Genomic DNA, 20,830 nt, shown 5'->3' with positions numbered 1-20,830 from the left:
AGGGGAGAGATGGAAGGAGGAGGAATAGGAGAGAAGGAAAATGGGATACCCTCCCAACCCTTCTCTCTTCCTCCTCAAGAGCTGCACTCTTATTTCGCGTTACAGAGATTGGTAAACGTCTTTAAATTTTTTTAGCAAAGCCTACAGGCGACGCTTCGTTGGGTGTTTTAGAATGTGCGAAAAATATCACACTATTTTTTTTAATATATGACGTAGAGCCGTTTATTGAGACTTCTGGATATATGATCAACCATTAATTCCAATTTCACGGAATTAACCGGATATGCCCCTTCACGAAGAATATATTTTGTTTCTTCTTTTTTTATCGAAATATGCCCCTGCGGAGCATAAACGCCGGGTGCGGATGCGGAATATACGCTAATTTGACCCTGGCCCTACAGTTTCGACGGTAAAGATGTATTTTAGGAATGGTCTGTCGAAAAGCAGACACGTTAAACGACATCACCTGGAGTGCTAAGTAAATAGAGAATGACAATCAGTTGAAGAAATTTAGGGCCACGAGATATAAACCCGTTCTGACATTTAAGAAAAAAAGAAAGAAGCAAAAAAGGAACCTGCCGGTAAAGTTGGAAGAGTGCGGGGATGAGGCAACTGGCTCTTTTGGCACGGCACCCGAAAAGAAAAAGGGGCCGCCTCGCCTCTCTGGTACGACGGGAGTGCGAAGAGAGAACAACCGAGGCACGAAAAGAGTGCCACTCATTTGTGTCACCACCGGGCAGAGATTAAGCAATGGGAACCCTCGCTCACGTGAGCGATCTCCAAACGGCCCCGGACCCAGAGACGCTGCTCGCACCCCACTCTGCTACCTATATTCGTGGACCACTTGCGCCAGTCACGTTCACAGTCATTCCGTTCAACGAGGTCCTTGGTGAAACTTTCGAGCTCGCTGATCTTGCGGCGCGTTTTGTGAAACGCGCGATTTTATGACAGTTCATTCGGGTTTTCCGCGGAAGAAAGTGCGCGTTTTGGGGAAGCTTGAATGTCGGGCGGCAGTGGCGCAGTGGATCCCGAAAAACGACGAGCGTCTGTACTCGATGGTAACGCTTCAAGAGAGAAACCGGCTCCTTCCGACGGTGGCTGGGGGTGGCTCGTGTGCCTGGCGTCCTTCTGGGTGCACGGCGCAGTGTTCGGCCTCATCAACTGCTTCGGAGTGCTCTACCCGGAGATCTACAGGCTGACGGAGGATGACGAGCGAGCGTCCTTCCACACCTGTGAGCGACACCTGAGCAATCACATATCCGCGGTGCTCTCAAGGATATAATGAGGATGATGATTCTTCACTTTTTTAAAGTACATATTCAATCTAAACACACTTTCGTAATACTCAGATTTTACTCTTCCCGGCACGCTATTTACTGTCTCTAAATTTAAGATACTCACGAAGGTTGTGCCGAAAATAACATGAATTTTTCCCGCGGTCTCCAGCGCAGTGAAGACAGATGTTGTGTTACCTGCAAGTCGAGCGGATAGTCTAAAGAACACAATATTTTGCGTTTTTTTATTTTTAGTTTTGCAGGCGGGAGCTTTTTAATCATTAATTGTATATCATAAAACTTTTGTAACCTGTAGGGAACGAACTACCTCAATATTACATTTGGTCGCGTTTTCTGTGTTGACAGTACAGCCTATACGCTTCTCCAGAGCACGATTTAAAAATCAATAACCTCGCGAGAAAAAAAATAGTGATTTGTAATTTGAGCTACTTGTTCAGTTGTGGGTATTCGTACATCTAAGCAATTTGGAGTCAATCCGGTGACAATCAAAATTTCGGCGGTCGTGTTTGTAATGAATATTACGGGCCACTTATTTTACCCACTCTTTATGTAGTACGTAACACCAATTAAAAATTAACTGGGCGATGATTTTTACCTATACGTTGAGAAATTGAGGGAGAGGAGGATACGAGAGGGAACGTCGGAACGCCGGGCCCTCGTTGGAACGATTAGTGGGTAGACCTAAAGGTGCCAGCCTTTGTCTCCACTGCACTCGTCGAGCACGTTAGAACCACTGATCTCTATTGTAGTAGGCTCGATCTCGGATCGAGAGCCCGGCGGTGGCACCACGGGCGGGCATTTCTTGATACCAGGCAATACACGCAAGTTTATGGGAGCAACACGCAAAAGTAGGAGTATTGAAACTTGTATGCTGCGCTCGAAGGCGAGTATGTTATGATGTGCTGCAATTATTATATCGGGTGTTTGAAGATCGAATCGGTATTTGTCAAGTGTTCGAACGCCCATGAAAAATTAAACGTGCCAGAGTACCCACGGCTGAGCTGACAAGCTTGCTCTCGTAGCGGAGTGAACAAACGAGCTCGCCGTCAATAAGATCGTCTTCGGGGAAGCCCAGAAGTTGATGAATGACGGAAAACTTCCAAAGGGGTTGGTTGACTGCGGTTTTCCAGGAGTGAGCGAATTTCGCGTAGCAAAGCCGTCAAGCTTGTCGTTAGACCCTTTGCTAAATCCCCCAAGCGCCCCAGCCCGCACTCGAAGAATCATGGGGTTGGACGTCCCTCAGCTCCATGCACGGTGATCAGTAATTTCGACCAATTAGATGGTTACACAGCTTTGAGTGTATTCCAGATTCTCCCCGAGCAAGCTTCGTGCTGAGCCCAAGGACCTGTCATATCACATTTAAAATTTCTCGTTAATGCTAGCGTTTTTCCTAGTGTGCATGCAGTCGATCTTTCAGCCTGGCTGAGCTGCAGAAATCTCTTCATTGTGGTTTTAGCAGGAGTTGCTTAAAAAGCCGAGAATTCACAATAACCAAAACCAGGATTTAGCTGTTTATAGCATTTTTAGCGTTGCTCACTTAATATCAGCGTCTTTGAAGCTGTACGAGAATGATATTATTGTAAGAAATTTCTGCAGTTCAGCCAGGTGGAAGAGTGGTTCGCATGCATAGTACCAAAAAATGCTGACATTGACGATAGTTGTTAAAAGTAACATGACATGTTTTTTTACTCTACACGACGCTTGTTCAGGGGGACTGCGGATTACACCCAAAACTGTGTAACCATCGAATTGGTCAAAATTACCGTTCAATAGGAAGCTGAAAGACCACCGTTCCCATGATTCCTCAAGTGCGGGCCGGGGCGTTTGGAGAATTTAGCAAATGGTCTATTAACTCATCGAAACCGCCAACGACACCGCGGTAGCTCTAAGTAACACTGGTCACATTTTTCTCTCAGCAAGGTCACTCTCGACCACAAAACATTTATTGATAAGAAGCGTGAGGGCTGTCGGTTTTAATGTTTGCGCACGAGCTATTTGACAGGCTTTCCGAAATGCAACCAAAATGTTTCAGTGCCGACCTAAGCTTAGAAACGGGGAAAACAGCACTTTTTCTCGCTTTCCCCCGTAGAGTCCCGTGGTGCCACTCGACACCAGAAAGACAAACCTCGCTCCACGATCGAGCCTATATACTACAGTAGAGATCAGTAATTAGAACGCGGGACACCGGCTGGCAGTAGAGACAGAGGCAGCTAGCTTTGCGTCTACCCACTAATCCTTCCAATCAGAGCTCGTCGTTCTGACGTCCCCGCGCGCTCCCGTCTCCTCCTCTCTCTCTTTCTCGGCGCATTTTGCGAAGGTCTGTCACGTGCTTCTTTCCACTGTCCTGATAGATCCGTGGAGGCCGTGGCGTTCGCTTTTTGCACAAGCGGTGTAGAAGAGCGACTTCATGTGAGCAGTCAGGGAAGAGCATGAATTTTATTATATCGTGAATTTATTCACCATGTAACGCGCTTACGATATCGCTGTAGTGTCGTAATTGCTCGAAGAGGTAAAAAAGTGCGAGGTGGGCCCATGTTAGTACGATCTTCTTAGCCTCAGCATGAGAGATTACAATAGCGAGAGCTAGAAATGAGTAGCGCAACTGCGGAGTTTACTCTTTGGACGCAATGGTAACGGTAAAATCCAGCTAAGGCAGTTAACGTTAACACAATGTCACGGTTTAGTAACTCATAGACCTAGAATGTTAAACACCGTCATAAGAACAGCGAAATTCTTTCGGTAATTGATGGCCCGTAGATGTTTAGCTAGGATCCCGTGTTTTCGGAGTTCATTTCTCGTGAAATTCGGAGTGCGTTTTTCGGAGTTTATTCTTCGCTGAAAATGCAGGGTTTATCGAAGTTTAGTTTTGTTAAATTTCCAATTTCCTGAAATTCAGATTTTCATAATGCCTGGAAAAGTATTTATTGGACGACGTTCTGAGCGGGGACCGCTCTTCATCAAATCCAAATGTTATATATATATATATATATATATATATATATATATATGGGTGATTTCATCTCAATCGTGAAGGCAAAAAGGGTCGAATTTATAATTACGCTGAAAAAAATATATGCTATGGCGTCGTCTCTAAAAACGCAGTAGCCGCAAGCCGTATGTTCATCGGATTTTTTTGTTCTCGACTTACGAATTTTAAAAGAGGCTGCGGCGGAAAGCAATGCTTTTCACATGCGTTGTGGGTCGGATGTTTCGCTCGATCTCCCGACGTGGATTTTCAGTCCACATTATATTAACTTTTTTTCAAGCACTCTGTGAGCACAGATAAAAGGCTCTAATAGCATGAAATAATTTTAGGCGTTTTGCTTTTTTTTTTCTGTAAAAATGTCAAAAACGCCCCCTCGGATAATTGTTGACGAACTTTGACAATTAAATACTGGCGATCTACTCGGGTTACATCGATATTTTTATGTCTATGGAGAGCCCAAAATACCCTCTGTATATATATTATAAACTGACTCAGCTGTATAAAGTATCCTTTGTGGTATGTTTACGTTAATGTTATGCTAAAACCGAAAAGTACAAAATTTTAAATCGATTTTCTAACAAAAAAAACATTTTTTTTTTTATTTTTTGTTAAAATGGAGATATGATGATTGTCTACGCGAAAAGTAAGTCGAGAAAGTGTGTATTTTGTTTGTACGTTTTATATTTAAGCATCAATACCGCAGAAAAACGTGGTTTTACGGCTCGAAACGGACATGCGAATTGCGCGTCTTCACAAACGTGGTAATATTTCTGTCCTTTTTCAATGCTCTCACATAAAAATGAAATACAGTAGCTCCACCCTGTTATCTTTATTGATCATTTAAATTTTATTATGGGCGGCAAGCTACATTGCAGGAGTTCAAAAGAGAAAGCAACACTTCTTAACAGACCTGCAGGCATCGTAAATTTTTATTTAATGTGTAGAAATCGGCAGACGTCGTATTGATTCGGGGCCCTCATTGGCCTATATGAACGTCCCGCCCTTTCGGAACCAGCAGATGACCACCACCTTTCGCGCTCGTTGTGTTAAATAGGACGGCTCGTGACAGTAAAGTGAGCAGCGCACCCTGTGATACGAGAAGTGAAATGGTACGAATGTGTCGTTGACGCGGCGAACAGTGACGGCCACGCAGGAGGAGCCAGTCGGTCATAGTATTTCAGAAGGGAAAGCAAAGGAACTGTTGCTTGGGAGCAGGGATGGGCAAAATACATGGAAATATGTATCAAAATACAAATACAAAATACTTCTTCAAAAATGTATTTAATTACTAATCTAATTACATTTCCAAAAAAGCATTTAAATACAAGATACAAATACAACCAAATGTATTTGGTCTCCTCCAAATACTTTTCCAAATACATTCCTCAAAATTTGCGTCAGCGACTTCAGGGCACGTGCAACGGGTTTCTGGGTATCTCATTTTAATTTTGCATCGCACACTCGGGAGTTAGTGTGCGAGGCTCTAGTAACGTAGTAGAAATATAATTTAAAAAAATGTAATCAGCTTGGACGTAATAGGTGAAAGAAGTACAGAGCTTCAAGCAGCTTTTTTTGTCGACTAGATTTTGGTATAGACCAACAAAGAACCGAGACGCGCAGCACTAGCTAGAGAATGTTTTATTGTTGCAACTCGCACCAGTTACGAAAATCTGACGACCCGCGCATTTAGAATGTTCCAGGCAAAAATATGGATGGAAATCAGGCTGGAAAGCGCCACAAGTTGTCACAGGCACTTATTTAGCCAGTCTGCCTGTGAACGTCGATTTCGTCACTATTCTTGCCCTGGACTAGCACCGTAATTGCAAAGTCACTAAACGCTTGTGCTTGATTGAGAGACACTGCATTCGGTGCAGAACGCAGTTTTCTTCCTGTTCTGGACAGTGCCTTTAAAATAAAGTCGGAGGAAAAAAAGAAAAAAAGACCTATGGCCGAATACACAATGGAGACTATACCTTACAACCACATGCATAAAAACAAGAATTGTAACTTTTGCAATAACATTTATTTAACATAATAGAGGCAAGTGTCGCGGGCGCCCGGCGTGCCCGGGTGCCCGCCGTGACCGAGACGCGAACTGCTGCAGGACTGGTGTATGAAGGGATGAAAAGTTTCTTGGATTGTTGTTGCTGTTGGCGTTGAGATGAAGACAGAGCAGCTTTGGACACGTCTTAGGATGAGCAAAAGAGTCGTGACAATAAATTTGAGGGATGTATTTTCGCCTACAAAATTGTATTTAATTACAATTGTATTTGAAATACCCACGTTTTTGTATTTAAAAACACATGTCAAATACATTACCCAATTTGTAATTAAATACAAGTGCAAAATATACAAAGTATTTGAAATACGTATTTCAAATACTTGTATTTGAAATAATGCCCATCCCTGCTTGGGAGGATGAGGACACCACGGCCTTACAATATCGACGGTCAACAACAGTTCTGCCGCCTACAACAACGCCGCGTGAGGGCTATAACCGGCGCCGCGGGACAACAATCCCGCAGACGCGCAGACGCACAGACGAAGATGGGCCGGTTCCGTTAGGGATGTGGGCAAATTGGGAAACCAGCCATCCGTGAAGCGTGAAACGATACCGCGTTTTCACCCAAGCTTCGAGCGCCCTATACTTGAAACGGCCGTGCTCTATCTCTATCTGCGGGGATGCGATATTACCGAAAGGTTTTCCCTTTTGGAAACAGCAAAGCCCGGTGACTAGTTGGGTCGAAGTCAGCCTCCTTGTCAACTATAGCCGTTTGTGAAGAGTGGCCTTCTCCCGAGATGAAAAGTTAGCATCGGCTGACGTGTTCTTTTGAAAAAAGGGAAGGGCAAAGAGAAAGTTGGTGTAACTACAGTAACTACCTCGAAAGCTCCTCTCCCGATATGAAGCTCGAGGCATATGTTACGTCTCGGTTACCTTCTCGCGCATCGCTGCTCCAATCAATTCTTCACTCTGTTCCACACAGCCGTCGTGGCTGTGCGGAAAAAGTGAAGACTAGATTCCAGGCATTATCTGGATGCCGTCATCCTGCCAGGCTTCAGTGTCGTGGGGCATGACTCGGCGTCGGTCAGTTAAGACTTTTTTTATTTCGTGTGTTTCTTCGCCCCGCTGAATTTTGTTTCTTGGGTGCGGTTCTGGTGAATGTTTTTTTTGGACTGTTTTCTTTTTTGTTAGCATCGTTTACTTGTTGGGTAAATTTCGTCATGGCGTAGGGGCCTGACGGTGCTGTAGAGAGCGTGTTCTCACGCATTTGGTTGTGTCCCGTTTAGGGAATGTCCGAAAAAGTGTGTTGTTGTTCTTGCCGTGTGCGGCGAAGGTTACTCAGAACCACCGACCTTGCGATTTTATCAAATTAATTTTAAAAAAAAATCCGTTTTTTTTTTTTGGCCGTTGTGCTCTCAAAATTTTGAGTTTTTCGAATAAATCCGAATTGATGTTAAATTTACAGGCGAGTGTTTTTCGGATTGTTTTTTCTTTTTATTTATCCGGAAACAAGGAACCCTAGTTATGGCTAGGTTTCCGTGGTTTTGTTTTTCTCCGAATTGGGGGGTGTTTTCTCGGGGTTAATATTTTACAGCAGATTCGGCGCTCGCTGTCAATTGTCCGTGTCGGAAAAAAGTAGATAATCTTGGCTTACATTAAAAAGAAAGGTCATGTGATGTTTTAGTTTTTTAGGGTTGGTTTGCTGGTGATTGCGGGTATCTCTACGGGACGTTAAAATAGTCGCAGGAGAAAGTTTGAGGTCACGTGACTGGCTTCAAGGAGACAAAAAGCCCGTAGGGGCAGAGGGTGTGTGCACCCGGTTGTATAGAGGTGTCTCCGTTGTACGGATTGTACATAACTCTTAAAAATAAATATCTGCACATATAACTGATAGGAATGTAAAGAAAAAACTAATTGCTAGTAAAAAAAAAAAAAAAAACTGGCTATGTGGCGCAAGCCGCCACCCGATCAAAGGGGTCAGCCTCGTGCATCCATTTTACCAGAGGCGGGGGTGTTTTAAGGGTGTGCGAATATTCGTCATTTTCGAATAACTAATCGAATATTACCCTATTCGATTCGTTAATCGAATCGAATAATATTTTTCGGAAATTTCGAATATTTTCCGAATAATTTCCGAATAGTCGTTACGGTGTCACGCCGCGAGATTCCCTTCACAGGCGTCCCACAACGCGCCGGCACGCCTGCCATACGTGCCCGGAAGATGGCAATACGTACCCTCTTCTCCTTGACAATGATTGTCATCATCGGCAGCAGCAGTTCCTCTCTATACGTACGTTGCTGTTGCCTCCATTAGGGAGCACTGTGTTACGTATAACCCGCATGCAAGCGATTTGCCGAGAGACGAGATAGGCGACGTCGACCCGCTTCGCTGTCACTCAGTCAGTCGCGCGATGAGGCAAGCTGCATGAAAGTGGCGTGAACAAGCGACCAAGGCCGTGAGGTCGTTTTCTGTTTTCTAGAAATCCAAACACCGAGCGACGTGACGAGCGGCAGTGAGAAATCTCCGTTGCTCGCTGCTAACCCTCGTCGATGTCGCTCGTCTCGTCACTCGCTAAATCGCTTATATGCGGTTCAGCATTTAGGGCCGCTTTCGCACGAGACTGCTCGTGCACGCTTCCGGAAAGCGTGTCGTGGAGACGTTTCTGAACTGGTTGCAACTGTACCGCCGCTCTGTGTGAGCAAAGCAGAAGTGGTAGAAGCAGGAAGTTGTTCGCACAGAAAGCGCAGAAGAGTGTGGAAGTTTTTCGGCCGCTCCCAAGCAACCAATTGAAGAAGCCACAACAGCTACTTGTGTCGAGTCTTTCTCAACACTTTCCATGGTTGCTCCACTTGTTCAGTGAGTGTAGATGTTGCTTTTTGAGGGCGCAAGTGGAACGAGACAATGCGTTTTCCCAGAATCTTCTCAGATCAGTGAAAACAAGGTTCCTGAACGTAAGCACAGAGGCACATCACGCCCTTGCCGCCTTCCTTGATCCTCAATTCAAGGGCATTTGCTACAACAAGGAATAAAAAAGAATGTAGAGTTCCTACTAAGTACAATGCTTCTGGATGTACCAGGCTCAAGCGAACTGTGATTTTATGTTCAGCATCCGCGTGAACCGAGATATTATGTTTAGCATTCTAATATTTTAGTAGCTTTTGTCTCTATCTAAATATTTATCGTTGAACTCTACTTATTATCGTCTAGTCGCGTTTTTAGAGTAATTTTAAGAAACATTTTGGAGCAATAAAAATAAATTTACAATCTCTTTGCTCTCCTTTAGTAGCTGTCTACTTACTATTCGGAAACTATTCGAAAATTATTCGATTCGTATTTGTATTCGATTCGGTCCCAAAATTATTCCATTCGTATTTGATTCAGTTTTAAAAATCACTATTCGCACACTTCTGTTTGATGAGGCCGGAAAGGGTGAAAACGGGCCACGCACAAAAAATTTGAAATAAAGCGAGTGCTAAATGCGCTTTCCCGCGCGATGAAAAACGAAAAACGTTTGCCCTCAGTATTGTGTTTTCTGGTTTATGCTGCAGCGCGTGACTTGCCTATAATCATCATCACCGGTTTGCATTGTTCACGCGCCTGTCCCACGAGATATAAAGGAATTACAGTCATTTCTTGCAGTAGCAGGCCAGTATGTACGCTTTGTACCTCTCTACGCTGACGTCGTAGTATCACTTCGCAAATTATTGCTCACGGATTAGCAGCTTGATTGGGACGGCGCTTGTCAACATAGCTTCGAAAAAGTATATACTGAATTGGCATCGGCACCATGGCATCTAGATGTTTCGGCCTGAGATACCAGTCGTGGTGACAACAGATGCGTCTAAGAAAGGCCTGGGCGCAGTGCCCTAGCAGAAGTCTGGCAGTGAGCTCCACACGGTGGCTCGTGCCTTGCGGACTTACCGCTCATTCACACTGGAAGCGGATCCGCGTTCGCAAAGCGGTTGCGAACGCGGTTGTATAAAGATCCAGTAAAATTGCACGCGGACCTGATGTCATCGAGTGCGCGTGCAATTGCACTGAATCTTTATACAACCGCTTTCGCAACCGCTTTGCGAACGCGGATCCGCTTCCAGTGTGAATGAGCGGTAAGTCTCCGACAGAAAGTACTTCATAGTGGAGAGAGAGAGAGGCGCTGGCCGCGTTTTTGCCTGCGAGCACTTACATATTTATCTGTGGGAACGTCATTTCGTGCTAAGGACAGATCATCAAGCACTGATGACCTTGCTGGCATCCAAGGGCCGGATCAGGACGATGGCCTCAATGGATATTCAGATGGTCTACACGGTTGTTATACTACAACCATGACATCGTAGTATTAGGGAAGAGGGGACACTGTGTGGCCGAAGCGTTGTCTCGTTTACCAATGGAAAGCCATCCAGTACAGGAGAAAGACGAATAAATAGTCTCCTTCATTACCTCGTGTGTAACCAAGGACGGCACTCTGCAAAACATTGTATGCTTTGTCACCAAAGTATGGCCCTCACGGATGTCTCCAGCTGCCGAGCTGCTTCCTTTTTACCGCTTTCGGGAAGGGCTTTCGGATTTTTACAACCTACTGCCGAGAGATGATAAAGTGGTCATACCTGAAGCCCTGACACCTGTCCTGGTGCGCAGCGCCCATGAAGCCGACCCAGGTATTGTCCAGACGAAGCATAGGCTGAGGGACCGGTCTTGGTGGTTTTCTATGGACCGTCAAGTGGAGTTAGAACACTCTCAAGAAAAAAAGGGTGTATCGTTACACCCTTTGTCCCATATAATACACCCCAAAACTTCAATTCGACGTACAGCGCCCTACAGTCGAACAGACGGTCCCAAATTTTACGAGGGGCTTGATAGCCGTGTGGTACAACTTATTAAAATAGCTAATGTACGTGTTACTGACTACAAAAAATAGCGGTTTTCTTTGGCACTACTAAAAAAACTCGGTGTTTTCTTTATGTGGTTTCTGATACGCACTTTAGCTATTTAAAAAGTTATATCGCACCGTTATCAGGATTCTCGTAAAAATCGGGGCCGTCTGTTCGACTATAGGGCTCAGTACGTCGAAATGAAGTTTTGGGGTGTATTATATGGGACAAAGGGTGTAACAATACACCCTTTTTTCTTGAGAGTGAGGTGCGAAACTGTCACATATGCCAAGCAGCAGACAAGTCCGCCAGGCCCGTGCCCGCACAAGTACAGCAGGTTGCTTTGCCGGATCGGCTCCGGCAGGAGCTGGCTATGGACATTGTGGGACCGCTGGCTAGAAGACCACCAGATAAAGTATTTGTGATCACGCTTACCGACTACCATACAAAATGGCTCGAGCTCTGCAACACTGGGCATGCGACATCTGAAGCCGTCTTGCACTTCCTGAGCTCGGTGTTCAGCAGGGAAGGTAACACCGAGGAAATTGTCACGGATAATTGCACAGAATTCAATTCCAAGGAGTTCGAAGGTTTTCTCCAGGAAAGAGGACTTCCACATTGCTTGTCATCTGTCTATTATATTCAAGCGAGCGGGTAGATTGAACAACTTAATCGCGTTCTGAAAGACTTCATTCATTTTTCATTCTTGAGGGGCGTTCCCTACAGTCAACTATCAACTAGCTAGGTGTATACAGATGCAGAAGTGTAGTAAGTTGGGCGAGCGAATTGGTATGATGGCATGATGAACAGAACAGCGCACACAAAGACAAGGACAGTTGCGAGTCAGCGCTTGTGTGTCCTGCATGTTCCTTTTCTCTGTCCTTGTCTTTGTGTGCGCTGTTCTGTTCATCATGACATATACAGATGCACTCCTCATGGCACCGCCGGAATCTCTCCTGCTGTTCTTCTCCATAGAAAACAGCTAAGAACTTGACTGGACGTTGTGGGGACGCCACCTAGAGACTTTATTAAAGGGGTAGGGAAAAGATATTCTAGCGCTCATTTTTTAGCTTTAATATGTTGCATATTGCAGCATAACCTCAAAAATACAGTCTTTCGTTAAAAGGCACAAGAAAACTAATTTTTAAGCTAATTAAACGATCTTTCAATGTGCACCTGGCGGATGCATGTGGAGCCTATTTGGGATGTAATCTAGCAACGCTGGGAAACTTGCTACGTAGTCATGACATAGCAAGTTCCTTCGGAGTGCGCCGCTCTTTTGAATTCAACATTTTACACTTCATAGCTTTCCTCAACTCACAAATCGCGCATTGTACCAAACCCTCGTTTGTGTACCCGGATACAGCCATTCTCCCCCTAGAAGATTAGCCCATCGCTCAAACTTTTGACAAAAGTTGCCTTTCCCACCCCGTTCACCCCTAAGCTGACAGTGCTGTGGAAGCTACGTGCTCCTTGGGCCAGCCACACGCTCGGTCACCCCACGGGTACTTCAAACGGCTCGGTTGTAACGTGTTGACGCTATTGAAACCACCACAACGCCGACAACGCCACCAACGGCAAAGCTCATAACCACTCCAGCCTTGCTAAGTCACAGATGCGGGGATCTTTTTTTTTTTCTGTTTTTGTTTGCGGCGGATAACCCATGACGCATCGCGCTCTCCGTTCGTTTCTTTTCGAGCGCTTGCTCGAGTGCACCATTTGGAACGAACAATATAGCCAGTCGTTCAAAACACAAACGTGCGATTATCATTTACGGTTATCATCCGTTGTGCTTGACTCATTTTCGAACGAAATTTGAATATTTCAATTTTCGTTTCCTTACTCCTTAAAAAAGCCGTACCTTCAGCTCAAGACCAAGGCCTATGCAGATCGAAGGCGAGGGGAGAAAGTTCAAAAATTCAAGCTTGGCGAGTTTGTCAGAATACGAAAGCCTCCTGGTGGCAAGAAGGAATCCCAACGGTACACGGCGCCCATGAAGATCCTGAGGCAGAAAGGGCGAGGCAGCCATTTGCTAGAAGATGGGTGTTCCTGGAACGTCTCGAAATTAGTTCCTGTACCTCAAGTAGCGAAAACAGCAGAGCCTGGTTGGCCAGGGTAGCTACCGATGAACTCAAGTGGAACAAATGAAGCTGAGACAGAGGATAATGCGAACTTTCAGGTACCCATGAGCGAGGCCAGTCTACCTCAGCGTCTCAATCGCCTCGGCATCCCCATGTCAAGCCCTCTACCAACGGAACAGAGTGATCAACAAGCGTCACCGCAAACATCCCAGTCGGAGCCTGCCCAGCGGCAACCGACAACGCTGGAACGAAGACAACCCGCAAAGACGAATTACTATGTATCTTAATGTGCAAAGTTGAGAACCTGCATTTGTGAATACTGCAATTAAAACAATTTTTTTAGGGGAAGTTAATGTGCTGTTCTCTTGGCTATAATCATCACCACCGGTTTCTGTTTTTTTGTGTGTATTGCACTGTTGCGGAATGGGCACCCCCCTTCCATTCCAATTCCATTCCGGGGAATTAGAGTTTTCGATAATTCAATTCCTTTCAATTCCCAGGAATGGGGACACTGGGCCCATTCCCACTCCTGGAATGGCTGAATTGTTCCATTCCATTCCTTTAATTCCTAAACGTAAAAAATTGGCACTTGACAGCTACATTGTGTTGCCGGCATAAGCAGCATAAAGCTGACATAATCAAATGCAGAGACAATTGCAAAAAAAAAAAAAGCTAAATTCCTTAAAAAGTTGTGATTTTACTAAGCGGGCCGCTGGTGGCACAAAGTGTTTATTTACAATGTACTGCAAGCATCGAGAAAGCCCCTTGATATGTCGATGCTTGTTTAAGACATCGGTCTCGCGACCACGTGGCTCGCAACAAACAGCAAAACTTAAATCCACTGATTTTCTTTTCTTTTTTAACTTTTTTTTGCATTTGACTTTTAAGACATACGCGGCCAGCGTGTTTGTTTGATAAAACCATAAAAAATATCCAGTTCGTGCGTGGTGCAGGAATAAGCTATATTACTGTATTCTTCAAATACAGCAACACGGCTAGTACACTGCTGGAAGCGACTCCATGCACAGCGGCAGAACACATCCTCTAACAAAATGCAACCTCTGCGGCGCAGCACGAGGGACCGTATAGGCCATGTCACGAAACCTGTTTTAAAACGCATAAGTTCACGCTTGTTTCACGAATCTCGATATTTCTTATCATATTCAATTCAATTTTTGGCTGGTTCGCCTGCCCTTTTCCATTCTTCGCATACTTATTGCATACTTATTCTCGTGTTTCCTCTTCAGATGGCGAATAAAGTTCAATGATATACGCCGACTGCACCGTGTATACTTTCGTTGCACAACTTTCAGCGTGCAGCTTGTTTATTTTCTTCGCGACTAATGTAGAAAAATGTCTCCTACGATGCCATGACTCGATCTGTATTTACCTTGTCTTCTCGTCCGAATTGCAATGTTCCCCTTCGCGCTGATCGAGTGGCGGTTTCAAGCAGCAGATGGTACCAACCGATTCATTATTCTACCTCGGTGTCGGTTGTTCGCGTAGTTGCGACGGGTCGGGAAGTCAGCGTTGACAAAGCTCTTCCCATCAAGATACAATTAACGGGGTAATACCGCACCGTTCGAATTGACATTCCCCGTGTTTCCCCAACAACACCGTCCAACTGACTTCTCACCGCCTCAAACAGGGTCCCGGACAAGGAGCAAAATGCAGATCGGACAGCCGAGACGCGCGGAAGCCTAAACCTCAGTGGCAGCTAGCACCCAGCTCTCCTTCTCAGTTGCCCTCACAGCAACGGTTGCGCCTCGTCTGGCGCGGGACGGTCTTTCTCCAGGTCTAGTCAGTTCGGTCACACCAAGAGCGGTGACGATAGTCTACTTCACCTTACGACGGACCTCAAAAGACAGCACGAGAGTCATCGAAACCAATCCAGTGCGTTCTGAGTGTCGCGTGACCCTGCAGTCCCTCTCACGGTGCTGGATTGCCTAGGGTGACTCGTAGCGTCCGCAGCGGTCCATCGCAAGGTAAAACGAAGTATGCTTAGACTAAAGTCAAAGGAAATGAACGGGAATCCGCTAGCTTGATAGATAGATAGATAGATATTTATTTGTACATTTAAGTACAGGTCGCAACCCCAACCCACTAAAACATATAACACAAAAAACAAGCATCGGAACAAAGACCAAGTAAAAGGCGGACTTACACTACAAGTGCAGTATAAAAAAACAAGCCTCGGAGCAAAGCGCAAGAGGAGAAAAGGGAAGTGAATCTCGCTTTGTTTTAATGCCGAAGCAAACCCACATTTCGCACTTCAAAGGAGTGCGCGCGAATGAACGTGGAAGGCAGCAGGGCCGGCAGGGCTGGCTGCCTCCTAAACAACGCTCCTCGAACTATAAGAAAACGATACCTGGTCATCTTTCGGCGCCGCCTGAGTCAACGAGTTATCAGAGCTCTGGGAGTTATGAGTCGCTTCCGCTCCCAGATCTCAGTCTGTGCGCGCGCGTGCATTCTACAAACCGTCGCAACAACAAAAAAAGCATGACAAGAAGGACGATGAGGAGTTGTGCATGGCGGTTTCTTTCTTTGCCGCTCCCTTTGCTTTTGATTGGTGCTTGATTTCTTGTTTCGCTCTCGTGTAACGCCATCGAAGCCTGACGCCTGCGCGTCCGTGAAAGGCGCCACGTTACCCCCCTTTCCCCCTTTGCTTTGCCGCTTGTTTTATGTATTGCATTTTTTTTTGTGTGTATAGGAATGTTAGGGCTCCACGCGGGCTAGCAGTTTCCCGCTCATTTTATTTCTGAGTAACTGACTCGCTGACTGGCCCGGTTTAGCTGACCGTAAACACACACACACAAAAAAAAAAAAAAAGAACCGTGCGCATTCCATTTTCATTCATTTCATTTCATTTATTTGTACCTCACAAGCGCCCCAAGGGGGCATACATGAGGGGGAAATTCAACAGTATATAAGGGAAACAGAACAGTGAAAATATGAGCACACATCATGCAAAAAGAACAATATAATGAAAACACGCGGAAAACATACATTTCAACTTACGCAGTATTGAGCACACGCACTTTTAAATTCGTCGACATTTACTAAAGTCACAATGTTGGCTGGAAGTTTGTTCCAGTCGGAAATTGCCAACTGTAAAGGTGACGTCTGGAAAAGTTTAGTATGTGATGTTTGTAGTAGTACCTTATGTTCATGATCAAATCGAGGAAAAATACGGTGTGGCGGCTTTAATAGTTCAAGCTTGAGGAGTGGGTTATTATAATAGATGTTATGGATGAAGGTTAGCCTAGAAAGTTTTCTTCTGATAGAGAGGAGTGGCAAGTCAGCTTTTTCTTTCAGCTGAGATACGCTTGTGTGTCGAGAATAATCTTTGTAAATAAATCTGCTTGCCCTGTTCTGAATTGACTCTTTTTGTTGAATTAGGTAGCCTTGAGAAGGGTTCCATATGATAGAGGCATACTCTAATTGAGACCGAACATATGATTTGTAAGCGAGTAAACGAACGTCCGGACGTACCAGATATAAATTTCGGCTTAGAAAACCTAATGACCTACTAGCCTTGCTAGCCACATAATTTACGTGGTCCTGCCAGTGTAGGTTCTTTTCAATTTCACCTGCCTCTAGATCTAAGTGGTCTTTGACAAAGCAAATTATTATTTCTTCAGATCTGGCCCAGGTTTCCCTGGGTTCCTCTGGAATGCCTTTGAATACAAGATTATTCCGGCGGATACGGTTATCAAGAGCGTTGAGGTCGCTAGCAAGGCTATGCGTAGTTTCAAAGTTAAACGATATTGATTCGACTTTTTCTTCCAGCGAGCGTAGGTCTTGAGGGACTCTAGTAACTTCTTAGTTCCCGACAATTCCTCAACCTTTCTTTCAAGACTCGTGACCCTTGCGCTTAATTCACCGACCCCTATAGTGATCGCGCTAAGCTTTGACAGACTTTCTTGGTGGTTTAACTCAGACTTTAGGAGGAGAGCTTCCAGCTTCTCTTGCAACGCAGCAAGAGTTGGCTGGTCGGGGGCATTCTTGTGGCCGGGGTTCATCTCTACGTCTCCGGACAAGATGAGGAGTGAGCATACCCACGCGAGTGCAAACACAACTCTGATCGACGGAACAACAGCAAGAACTCGCAGACAAAATAAAAAAAACGTTTCCACTTTACACATTTGCAGGTGCTAGAAGGGAGGAAACATCATATTCTTGCTCGATAAACACAAACATCGACACCCATGATTTGCCAACACGTACTGTACAAACAAAAGTAGAACACTGGGATTTGCGGCCTGATAGTATGACAAATTCTACTCAAGAAAAGAGTAAGCGTGCACTCTCACCTGCAAGTGTGGAAGACAAGATTAGCTTTTCAGCCAAGCGAGTGGCCGCAAATCCCAGATGATGAAGGCTTGACGAGCCTTTTGTGCAGTCACGTAAGCACGTGACACGGGGGTGTAGAACTAGCAGACAATTAGAGTCCGAGCGGCGTGAAGTACGTGGTCGTAACGGGAACCAGTTGGCTCCGGAAATCCGTTGAGCAGGGCGCTGAGTGCCGTCGAATGCCACGTAAAAGGACAGCACGATACGGCAACGATATAGACGCTTGTGCTTCACTTTGGGCTCGAGATAACTCGTTGATGAAACTGCAAAGTGTGGAAGACAAGATTAGCTTTTCAGCCAAGCGAGTGGCCGCAAATCCCCTCCATTCCATTCCCCTCAACGTTGCCGCCATTCCGTTCCCAGTCCATTCCGGGGTCGTGAAAATGCGGAATGATTCGGGAATCATTCCAACTCCGGAGTGGCAACTCCGCAACACTGGTGTGTTGTAGAGAATAGAATGAGCGTCCTGCTTGAGTCGACGTGTCGTTCTTTCAGCGGTGACCCTTCAGGACGCTACACTCTGCACCGGCACTTTGCTCCAACGAAATTTGTTTTGAGTTCTTGTTTTATTTTGTCGCGTCTAATCTGGGGCCCAACCTCCGCACATGTTCGAACCCGCTGAAGTGTTAAAAAAAGATAGGGTAATTTTAATCGCGAAAAGTATCCGTGTCTTTGCAGATACTTCTAGGTTACTGTTTAAAAAAGTACTTCAGTTCTCGCTACACTTAAAAAAATGTATCGAGTTACAGTTAAAAGCCACAGAAAAGAAACAACTTATAGTATTGGCAAGTATCGCAATGCTACCCAAGACTGAGAAAAACAGGAGACTGGCGATGGCCTGTTCACGTTGACAGTGTCGTGGAGTGTGCACAAAACCGGCGGCAGTGACTGAAAGGCTTGTTTCATGCGCAGCCCTGGTTGGCTCTGTGTGCGTGGGCGCCACCTTCTCGCTGTCCCCCGTGGCAAGCCTCCTGGCGGACCGGATTGGCTTCAGGAGTACAGTGATCTCGGGAGGCCTCCTGGCCGCGTCGGGGCTCCTGCTAAGTTCCTGGGTGCTTCAGGTGGGACCGCAGTTAGCTGCTTTATACGTCAGTATGTTGTCCTGCCTGCGGTCTGGTTTATACACTGAGGCAAAATTAATAGGTGGGCTAGTCGGTGCACCAAAAGAAGAAAAAGCGCCTCAAAAACAGGGACCAAAAAAAAAAAAAAGGAAAAAAAGGGACGACACCGAGCGCTACTTACAGCTAGATTGTTTATTGGAAAACAATATTTGTACACATCATCGGACTCCCGGCACAGGAAGGTGACCTCCTTATCAGATAGGTGCCGTGACGGTGTGATTACGCAGTTTGTCTAACTCCTCGCCGTTATGCTATACACTTAAAGAAATTCCCAGTCAGTTTTATTTTGTCAATAACAAACACAAAAAAGCAAAGAGACACGCATAAAGAAACTGAGGGCAATTTTTGAGACGTATAGCACAAGGGCGAGGCGAAGGGGGGGGGGGGGGGGGGGGGGGGGGGGACTGGTGAGTTACTGATGCGCGGCCAGCCGTATCGATACCTGGGAATCCCCACTTTGACGTTGCCAGAGAATTTGGAATCGCAATTGGTGCAAGTGATGATATGCTGGGCTACCACAGCCTGTCGGTTTAAGTCTTTGGTGGGATGGCTTAAAAGGCGATGGTTTAACCTAGTGGGCATCATATTTCAAGGGGTCATTGAGACACAAGCCGGTCTGACCACTATAGTGTGATCCACACCGAAGCGAAATCGAGTGCTCTCAGTGTTTGTGCACGGGACATATTTGGTGGCACGCTTTTTCGAAGCACGCCTGCAGTAGAGTCGGGTTGTTGACTTTTTGCAGAGTGAACAGAGTTTGAGCCGTGCATGAAAAGAGAACTTCGTGTTATGTCGGAGGGCCAGCGATATGAGCCTGTGAGATATTATGGAAGTACGGAATGCACACATATAGGAAAGCAGAAAGGCTCCTATTAGATCAGTCGAGGGAGCATTGAGCTGTGATGATGAAATTAAAGGACATACGCAAAGGGGAAAAAAATAAAGAGGCAGGATGCTAAAAAAAGGAAGTCATAAAACTAATTTACAAGGAACAAAATATTTTTTATAGCATTTAAGGCGCAAGAAGATTTTCTCAAGCGAGGTGTAACGGTCCTCCTCTCCACTTTTTTCTTTCGCGCCTGTGCGCTCCGCGTAAAGGAGAGATAAGCTGGTTTGATTGGCTCGGCTGCTCGGCTTTAAAATGTACGCAAGCCTCGTGCGACCTCTGCTAAACTTCGGCGCGAGCTCTGTAATTGGGTTTCTGTGCTGGTGGTGGTAGATGTGGTAGTCTGCGTGTTTTGCGATGGATGTGAAGTTGATGCGTAGTCTTCTTGACCGCATCAAGCAGATAGGGCTGATGCAATTAATGCAAAGGGGCAGGCGAGCTGGGTGTTAGACTGGAAGAAACTGATAAAACCCGTTTGGTCTACTGACGTCTGGCTCCTGGTTAGCTTAGTTGGTGGAGCGCTCCACTGGAAATGGAGAGGTACCTGGTTCGATACCAGGACCAAGCGGATTATTTCAGAGCACACCTAGCAGCCTAGAAGTGTTTGGAGATTTGTTTTTTTATTGTCCCTTTTATTCTCCTCTCAAAGGGTTATTATCAGTTCTGTCCAGCTCGCCTGCATAATTACCTGAAAAATGCAGGCCATTCACCCTTGCTACTGTTAGACTTGTGGCAGTTGATAAAACCCGTTTGTTGCACTGACGTCTCTGGTTAGCTTGGCAATAAAAAAAAAAAAGACGTCTCTGGTTAGTTCAGTTGGTACAGGGCTCCACTGGAAATGGAGAGGTCCCTGGTTCAATACCAGGACCAGAATAATTTTTTCAGAGCACACCAGTCGCCTAGCTGTGTTTGGAGATTTTTGCTTGTCCTTTGTCCCCTTTGTTCCCCTTTTCCAGGGATTATTATCGTTTAGCTATACTTCGTTTCAGCTTCCGTCCGAGCGCAGCCAAAGGCTGAGGGACGGTTCGCAACTTCGAGAAGAGCATTCCTACGCACCACAAAGTAGTTCACAAAAGTAATTTCTTTTAAAATAAAAGTTTTGTGCGTACAAACTGCACAATGTTCCAGATGTGTACTGCTGAGAATGATTTGCAGCTAAAGGAATCAAATCTGTGAAGTTTATGTTTCTATTAATATATGTAAATGCATGTGGTTTGGTGAAAACATGTATATCCGC

General features: G+C 45.5%; 1 protein-coding gene across 1 annotated transcript in view; it reads left to right on the top strand.

Annotated features, from left to right (window-relative positions):
* Window positions 1-1,000: 1,000 nt before the first annotated feature.
* LOC8034315 (monocarboxylate transporter 10) overlaps window positions 1,001-20,830 on the top strand; it is a 70,928-nt gene continuing 51,098 nt past the window's right edge. Inside the window, exons 1-2 of the mRNA XM_040220180.3 lie at window positions 1,001-1,232; window positions 18,499-18,647. Of these exons, the coding sequence (XP_040076114.3) occupies window positions 1,001-1,232; window positions 18,499-18,647 (381 nt within the window). The remainder of the gene's footprint in view (window positions 1,233-18,498; window positions 18,648-20,830) is intronic.

The sequence above is a fragment of the Ixodes scapularis genome, unplaced genomic scaffold (genome assembly GCF_016920785.2).
Source record: "Ixodes scapularis isolate PalLabHiFi unplaced genomic scaffold, ASM1692078v2 PGA_scaffold2__306_contigs__length_199485367, whole genome shotgun sequence".
Taxonomy (NCBI): Eukaryota; Metazoa; Arthropoda; class Arachnida; order Ixodida; family Ixodidae; genus Ixodes; species Ixodes scapularis.
Note: the sequence above shows the minus strand (reverse complement) of the source record. Positions and strands in the feature narration are given on the sequence as shown.